Source organism: Diorhabda sublineata, chromosome 1 (genome assembly GCF_026230105.1).
Source record: "Diorhabda sublineata isolate icDioSubl1.1 chromosome 1, icDioSubl1.1, whole genome shotgun sequence".
NCBI classification, from domain to species: Eukaryota; Metazoa; Arthropoda; class Insecta; order Coleoptera; family Chrysomelidae; genus Diorhabda; species Diorhabda sublineata.
The window spans coordinates 12,728,999-12,738,495 of record NC_079474.1 but is presented as its reverse complement, the minus strand read 5'-3'; the positions used below and the strand labels follow the sequence as shown (position 1 = coordinate 12,738,495).

General features: G+C 32.0%; 1 protein-coding gene across 1 annotated transcript; it reads right to left on the bottom strand.

The window, feature by feature from the left end:
- Positions 1–452: 452 nt before the first annotated feature.
- On the bottom strand, positions 453–4,796 carry LOC130451769 (testis-specific serine/threonine-protein kinase 3-like). The gene is made up of 6 exons (XM_056790999.1): positions 4,546–4,796; positions 3,975–4,199; positions 3,641–3,917; positions 3,441–3,585; positions 1,787–2,014; positions 453–463 (listed from the first exon to the last, which is right to left on the bottom strand). Exons 1-6 carry the CDS (start codon positions 4,794–4,796, stop codon positions 453–455), a joined length of 1,137 nt encoding a protein of 378 aa, XP_056646977.1.
- Between the last annotated feature and the right edge of the window lie 4,701 nt (positions 4,797–9,497).

Genomic DNA, 9,497 nt, shown 5'->3' with positions numbered 1-9,497 from the left:
CTAACCTCAAAATTCATGTAAAAAATTGAAAAAACGGTATTTTATATCTATTTTTTTCAAAAAACGTTGTTTTTCACGAAATTGGATAAAAAATTTTCATGTCCGAAACACATTGTGATTTATTTGATTTGAAATATTGTTTTTTTAACCTTATTTTGATTTGATGTCGAAAAGGCACCCTAATTTTCAATCGAAATTCCCCCCATTTTAAAAAAATGGTGATGTTTTTGTTCATTTGAAATCTCTACTTTCAGATAGTATGAAAAATGTTACTATCATAATGGTGAATTTCTCAAAAAAGGTAAAAAAAGGAGAAAAAATTGCATCCGAAAATTTTTTTTAATCATTATGTATAATTTTTAGTTATTTATTAAAATTTCACATTCTAATTACACGAAAAACGTGAAATTCCATGTTATATTGATAAACCTGAGTAATTAAATTGTAGAATTTCAAGAAATATCTAAAAATTGAATATAATGGTTAAAAAAATTTCGGATCGACTTTTTTTTTTGTTTTTATTGCCCTTTTTGGGAAAATTTACCACGGTGATGGTAATATTTGTCCCACCATCACAAAGTACAGACTTCAACAAATAAAGAACTCACCGACTTTTGAAAAAAAGCTAATATTTTGACAGGAGATTTTTCAATTGAAAATTGGGATGCTTTTTCGATATTGAGTCAAAATGACGTGAAAAAATTTTTATTCCAAATCATATAAATTACAGTTTGTTTGGGACATAGAAAGATAAGTTTTTAAAAAATTTCGTTAAAAAAAATAATAAAAAATAAAAAATTTGGTTTTCTGAATTTTTCACATAAATTTTGAGTATATGTGAAAAAAGTGAAAATGAAAAAGTTGCAGATCTGTTTATTACATATAAATTCGCGACTCAACTTTTTTCATAGGACTTTTAGTTTTAACAAAAATCGAGATAAATCGTTTTTCACACTTTAGAATTCACCACCCTCACTTTCCCGACCTCAAACCGCCCGTAAAATATTTTTCCTTTCATTTTTATTATATTCACCTCCCTATCTTATGGCATTCATGCCACTATTATTTTTTAACATTTTTAAAGGTTTTTACCCTAGTCTATGAATGGTCCGCGCGCCAAATCGTGATTTCAATACCGTAAAAACCCGTGACAGCACATTATGCAGTTTGGGATTTGAATCATGAAGTGCATTATGTATTGTATAATGTACTTTGACTACCTTTTCATTTACCTGAAATATCCCCGTCCCGAGCTGGCGCATTCTTATCTCAACGGGTTACGAATAGTCACGAGTTATAGCGCACTCTATATATGAATAGCTTGAACTATAAGCATTATTTTTTCTCTAAAAATATTTTACTTAGAATATATATTTTTTCTTGATGTGTCTTTCAACATATTCAAAAATATTTGTAGCATAAATTCGGTCCTGTTTCGCCGGACGCTTAGCCACTTCTTTTCTATAAAGTTATTTCCATGTAATGTTTAGCGTCGTGCTGACATTAGAACTCATTTGTTTGGTTTTTATAACTTATTTTGATCACTACTATCCCAGACTGTTTTGAAAACTTAACAGATTTTTATTCAAATGAAAAAAAATATTTTCAAACCAATCGTATTCCATAGAACGAAATAATATGTATAAAAGTACAGGGGCGTACTTCGTAATAATTGTAATCGACAATCATTAAATTTATTATTTATTCAAAGTTTTTTATTTTTCTTTGTCCGTAGTATTTTTAGATTTTTCAGATTCTCTACGAGATTTAGATTTTTCGCTTTTACTATCAGGAGTATCTGTCGTATTAGCCGATAAACTTTCAGTATCTGGATATTTGGTTAATAGCCCGGTTTCTTCCACTGTACTTCTTCTACCTTTAACTTTCGGTTTAGCAGCGGCTTCTAATTGAGGCTTCGTTATTAACATCGGTGGTTGTAGATCTTTACTCGGTATGGATAACTTTCTTTCTTCTGATATAGATTTACTAGTTTCCGGTTTCTCTTGGCTTGGAACTAATTTAAAATAAATAAAAGAGATTAAAATATTTATGGGGTCTAAAGCCTAAAATGCCATTCTGGATACACCAAACAGTCATCAAACCCATGGTCACATATTCAGCGCTTGTTTAGTGGTCAAAAACTGAACAAACAACACTTCAGGGGAATGTCAACCAGCTCCACTACCGCCATAGAGGCTCTACTGAACCTACCTCCCCTTCAATTCATAGTGAAAAAAAAGCATTTAGCAACGCCCACAGGCTAATCAAGACAGTAAAAATAAAACCAGGAAATATGGCCTCTAGAGTTAATAAAGCTAAAAAGTTTCGACAAACTAATGGATCAAATGTATAGCATTGATACCCCATTTGAAGTGTCAATTGACCTCCGCCAATCATGGGTCCATGTAAACATCTTCTGCAAACTCTAAATGTATATTTCTGATACATACGACAGTTCGAATCTAGCCGCTCACTGGACCGAAATGCAAGCTTTCCATACCTCTAGGAACATCACTCAACATTATTCAGATAGAGTTGCTAACAATAAAAAAAACGTGCTAAGAAGTGTTTCAAGGTCCTGAAAGCTATTGAGAGCACATCCAAACTAGTGTGGGACTTGTAAACCAAGTCCAACAGTACATTTTTCAGGTAGAGTTGCGAACAATAAAAAAATACGTGCTAAGGAGTGTTTCAAGGTCCTGAAAGCTATTGAGAGCACATCCAAACTAGTGTGGGACTTGTAAACCAAGTCCAACAGTACATTTTTCAGGTAGAGTTGCGAACAATAAAAAAATACGTGCTAAGGAGTGTTTTAAGGTCCTGAAAGCTATTGAGAGCACATCCAAACTAGTGTCGGACTGTAAACAAACTCCAAAAGTACTAGCTAACCAAAACATTGTTGCTTCCAATCCATCTGGGTGTAATATGATTTATAAGGAAGCATGAAACCTTGTCAAAAAAGTGGCATCGACTCCATACCTTGGACCAGAATCCTTCTGTAGCTCCACGAGATGCCATACCAGTAACGAATTAAATGAATCGCTAAAGAATCAGATGCAGTATCACTAGAGAAACAGACAATTCAAAGGATTCATAACCATATCCTCTAAGAGGTCTGAAGAACTTCTTGTGGTGACCGGAAACGACATGAAACTAGTGATCGGTCTTATTACATGTCACATCATCTTGAGACTATGGGGATGGTAGAGGACGACAACTGCAGATTCTGCGAACATGCCATGAAAACAGGCTGTGAATGTTTCGTCTATTCTATTTCGTTGAAAAGTTTGATTACCTTGAAGGAGTAGATATCTAGTGAAGTGGGACAGAAGAAAGTTCAAAAAATAGCATCCTTTAGGAGGAGGAGGCAATAAGATATAGAGTCTCTTACAAAATATCTTCTAGGTATAGGTGCAGAGCCAAAATATGAATTATTTTACCTGTGTGCATATGTACAAACCAGGGATCAATACGGATTCCACTAATACGTATCCTGGATTTTAATGGAGCCAGAATTTTATTTATAAGCGATTTACAAGCACCAGAAACTTTAGGTTCTCTAGGAAAATTAACTTTATTTGAAACCTGTAAAAGAAAAATTCGAATCTAGCACTAAAAGAGTAAATGACAGTAATTTTACCTGTTTAATCAATTCTCTATAGTTGCTGTCATCGAAAGGTAGTCTACCATATACCATAGCAAATAAAACAACCCCCATAGACCATATATCGGCATGTTGGGGTTGATATGGTATTCCTTTGAGTATTTCTGGTGAAGCGTAAGCATAACTACCACAATAAGTTTCGCTAAGTATATTTTGACCGTTTTTACCCTTCAGATTACCTCTGGCGAAACCAAAATCTGATATTTTTAGATTCCAGCCGGAGTCCATTAGCATATTTTCGCATTTTACGTCCCTTACAGGATTTAAATCGAAGTTGTATTAAACTTTTTATATAATTGATGATAGTTACCTGTGGACTACACCTCTATCATGACAGTATTCCACGCCATCTACGAGTTGTCTGAACCATTTTCTAGCTCTCGGTTCATCGATGAAATTATCTTTTCTTATAATATCTAAGAGGCTACCGTTTTCCGCGTATTCCATGATTATGTAGACTCTGTGAGTGGTTTCGATAGCTTGCAAGAATCTTATCAAATTTTGATGTCTTAAACCCTTCACAACTTCTATTTCTCTAAAAATAAGGACATTATATTTTACAAGGATTCAGTACCAACAAAAAATTTGAACATTAGAATATAAACAACTCCAAATCGGTAATGGGATAGAAGGAATAACCTTCAAGATTACCCGATCTTATTTCCATTAAATTTATGGTTGTTAAGACATTATTGGAAACAAAAGTTTAAAACAACCGTGGCAGTAAAGAAAATTCGAGGAAGAAGTTCCAAGGGAAGTAATTGGAAACTCGTACTAGTCCTAGAACGAAGATCTAAAACAGTTGTCGAATACTACCACACAGATTAACTGGTCCAGTTTTGGAAAGCTCCTTGCCCTGCTCTAACATAATTTAAAATTACCTGGGAAGAAATTTTTTCAGATAATCCGCCGGAGCGGAAAACTTGCTAACGATTTTAATAGCTACTTGTCCTTCGTGTCTTTCGGATTGAGCTACACGTACAGTAGCGTACGAACCGGTACCGATAGTCTTTCCTAAATAGTACCCGTGGGATTCAAGTACGCTTAATTTCTTTTCTTTGGGAAGATCTTGTGCAGCTTGAACCGTAGCGGAATGGGCAGTTTGATGAACGCTTGCAACTGGCGATGGCATCGCGTTGTATCTTCGGACTCATTTTATTTGTCCATTATGACGATAAATTTTGGTTATGACATATTGATGACAACTAAATTAGCGTCAGAATGTCATCATCGAGGAAGTATGTGACGAAAAGTAGCAAGACCTATCTCACATTTTTTAAATAGCTCTAATATTTACTTTCTCTATAATTTTATCACGATTTCGAATAGAGTTTATGATCCATACTGTTTAAATTACCAAGTGGTAAAAAAATCAAGCTCAATTCTAAATTTTTAAGTACTCAAACATAAAATTATAATCATAGAGCTTGATCAGTACCAGTAAATTTACGTAGTTTACATTAATTATAAGTAGAAGTCGGGAAAAGTCACTACAAACTGGCCGAATAACCATAACAGTTGAGGCCTTTCTAACCTCAATCAAAAAAAGAAGTGATATACGTCAAAATGACGGCTGTGGGGTAAACAATTTACTCTCGTATATACTTGTGTTTTGTATATGTATCGGTTGTTGTTTTTCATTTTTTTTGGTTTTATGGTATTAAGAGGCCTCCATAGATACTTTTTATATCTTCAGTTAAAATTAATACGGTATAAACTGAGTATTTTTGCAATATTAATAAAAATAAGCTCTCAAATAATTTACGAAATTCAGAATACTGAGTTTCTTTTTATGTGGCAATGGCTGCTGAAAGGTATAAGGACACATTTAAATCTTTAGGTCTAATTATAACAAAGCCACGTTTCTAGAAGGAGATTTGATACTTATTCAAATGTAACTTGCAATAATAAGGTCTAAAATCCAATAAAACATCCAGAAATTTAGCGCAAAAGCTTTTGTTTACCAATCGGAGGCTATTTTTGATTCAATAGATTTATCAATTGGAGTTGTTAACAAAAGTAATCTATTCGTATCGTAAGACATCGTACCGGAAAGTTGTTGGCTCTAGAATAAAAGAAAAAAGATGTAATTATAAATCCAACTTGTGCTCACATCAATTTTCTATAAATAAAAATAATTAAATCGAGATATAAAGCTTGCTAGAAGCTACCGCAGAGTTACAGTGAAGAAATAAGTTTCATTACTCACTTGAGCATTCTAATGCATTATCAAAATCAGGTAATGACCGTCGTGGGGTAAACAAATGTTTGTGACGTAATTTCTGTGTGGTTTTCGAAGTTATTTGTTAGATTTTAGAGCTAATTGTTTCAAGTTGTATTGCAAAATGGATTCGTAAAGACTTGCTACTCAAAGATGTACGAAATTTCATCCTGGAAACGTGGCTTTGTTGGTTTTATTTCGACTACTTAGTGTTTTGTAGATTTCGTAGTTTCGTAGATTGAAAAAACTGTAAAAATACTCAGTTTTCGCTGTATTAGTTCTCCTGAAATATATTTAAAAATAGTTCTCTTGATATTACATGTGATATAATTGATTGTTTACCCCACGGTTGGCATTTTGACGTAGATCAGCTGTTTTATTAGTTAGCTCGTTTATCAACGTTCATATACAACATTTGTTTCATTATTAGCTCACTTTACTGACAGGGGATGAACCTACTTAACAGACACAGAAATTAATAGTCATAGCTTATCAGGAAGATTTGTGACTTTTCTATACATAATTTCCGTATACAATTATAAATTTTTAATTTTATATTAGTGGATTGGCAGTATTGGTATCTGAAAAAAACTATCTGAATACTAAAAATTGTCCCCATAAATTATTATGAGTTTCTCTGTCACGTCTGTTGTAATAAGTTGTAATGATAAGATTTGCATCAGCCCTCGTAAATGAAAAAATACCAATATGACATGGTAACAAGTGAATATGATCAAGTTAAATAGAACACGTTCTGATTACGTTCACCATTAAAAATGTCAAACTTCATTATGTCAATGTCAGATTTGCCATAGTGTTGCCATATCTCTAAATTAGAGTAGCAGCTTTCGTATAAACGAAATTGGATTAAAATATTTGCAAAAATTAGTTAATTTCGAATGAATTTTGTATGAAATATTTTTTTTTATCTCAATTAGTTATAAAATTGAAAGCAGTATTAAGTAAATCTTATGAAATACCCCCGTATATTATATATTATTCTTTATAATTTAGTTATAGAATTTTCTTTTATATCTTTAAAGACAACTATATATAAGTAAATCACAATTTGTATTATATATTTAAAAAATTTCTTTGATCACCTTTCCGAAAAATATTAATCGATTCATAAGTTCAATGACCTGAATGTTGTGTCATTATTTTTGATAAAATATTAAATATTTTAGTAAGGTTGATGTTAGGATAACCCGACGAACTTGGTCCCGCTAGTTAAATAACTTAATTCACAACAAGACTATACTATATTATGTTTATGGTCGTTAAAAGTAATATTAATTACAAAAAAAAGTAATTTGAAAAGTTGATGGAACTTCAAGCTCCTAAGGGACATTTGGAATCGCTTAACTACGAAGTTGGTTCCCATGAAGGGACGGTCAGTATCCAATAAATCTTAACAAATACAATATTAACTAAAGGTTAAATAGGTAGATTTATGATTCTTCACAGTTAAATTAATATAAGACAAAAATGAGGTAATTAAAAACAGATGATCTTCCGTCCCTTGCCACATATAATTAACCATGGGAAAATCATGCATTTTCTATATTCAGATCACGAACTTACAAAGATTGGTTTTGTGATTTCTTCAAGGTCACGGCTGATGCAAGACGGATCGGAAACTGAATGTCGTTTGAACTCAAACGGCAAATCGACAAACGGCTTCGCACATGCGCCTTTGCCTCAGTTTTTATTGTTTTTGAGGTTAAGTTTAATTGAACCATCTTTTGATTTAATACGGATACAAAAATTTGAAATCAAAATGCGTAATATGACAATTAAATCTGTCATACAATCTGTCATAGAAAAGCTTGGAGTTTACAGCATCTGTGGACCGTATCGGCAAGGTTTTTAGCCTTGAATTGCACTAGAAACGCTAAAATTGTTTTTCGTATACCAAACATGTGAATTTCCACTTGTATTGCATTGAAAATGTTTCCTAGAACGGCGTTTTTCACGTGCAATTTCTTGTATGTATTCAGTTCTTTCAGTTGTAATTTTTCTAACTCAACAATCCTACCAATTGCGCTGTTGCCGAACTTTCTATTACAATACTATGAAATGATACTCGCGTGATGTTTCGTGACTATAATTTCGAAATAATTATTCAATAAAACATACTAATCGCTTGAAATGTAATTAGAATATCAAATCGTTTTCATTCATTGATATTATCCATGTAATTAAATCGGGACACAATTAACGAAATGATAAAATGAGAAGTTCAAGAGGTTAGGTCAGGCTTTAACGTAAATTTATCAATACAATATACTATTTACATGTTATTTTTAAACGTACACATCGATAACAAAACTTTGAAGTTTTCTATTTGATAATTTATTAAAATAATAAGTACCAACTATCGTATCTAAAAAATGATTAAATTTATTGACGTATGACGTTTAAACTGACATACAAACTACTTATACCGTCCGTCAGAGGACGTTGCTGGTTGCTGTTGGTATCAATTATAGACAAACCTGTCTTTACTGTTACTTTAACTAAGAGCTGTTGGCTAGGAGGAATCTTATAACCCTTATTGCGAATCCAGGTTGTGAACGGCATTAAACAAATAAGACTTAATGTTTAAGCGTCCATACACGTCCAATTACCTTTCCCTACGCAAATAGGAAAATAGAAACATCAAAATCTTCTTTTTGCCTCTCTTACCTATTTCTAATAATAAAAGACACTTTACTGGTATGCCTGGGAATGATAAGGATACGAATTTATGAAATTATTGTATAGTCTTTCATATTTAATGTATGTAAAATCTGTCAAATCAATCTGACGTTTTGAGGTGTTTAAAAATCGAGTGTATAGACACGCGATCGATAAAAAACATTAATTAACATATTTTTTTATGAAAATATTCACCTGATAATAATAAATGTCTACTTCTAATCGGTAGATCAAACAAACAATAAATTAAAAGATTTACGGAAGCTTTCGTGGAAACTCATTTAGTTTTACCGACGATTTCCTTTTTACGTCTATTATTTGGTACGTCGTAAATTAAGCTGTCAACCTATCAGTAAATTTTGTCGTCGATAATGAAACCCCATTAAAACGATCCTTTTGGTAATATTACTCTTTATAAGCTGGGTAATATTACAACTTTGTTGATGGATTAGAAACAAAAATACCCTTACCAATCAATCAGTTTTCGTTTCATTTTCGAAATAACTTTCGATTTTCTAGTTACAAAATTTGTCGAGTCCTGTCCTGTCTTTTTACACTGATAACGTCATTCAATCAATTTCTTTTGTAATTTTTTTTTCGTCTTAAAGCTAAAAAATTTCAAAGGAAGTCTGGGAGAATTGAATTAAAGTTAGCCATTCATTATGTGACCCTAATAAAAGTGTGTTTTTGTTTTTCTTCTATCAAAGAAAAACACATAAATTTTTAATATGATTGTATCTAAACCACTATTTTCTTTATTCCTTTTTCATTATTTACAAATACGCATTCAAAAATTGTTATACCCATGTGCGTATCTGAGAAGTAAAACATCATTTCAATAGCTTCAATTTTCAATTTTTTTTTGTTTTAGTTCAAAATTGATAATAAATAAATTTATATTTAAAATGAAAA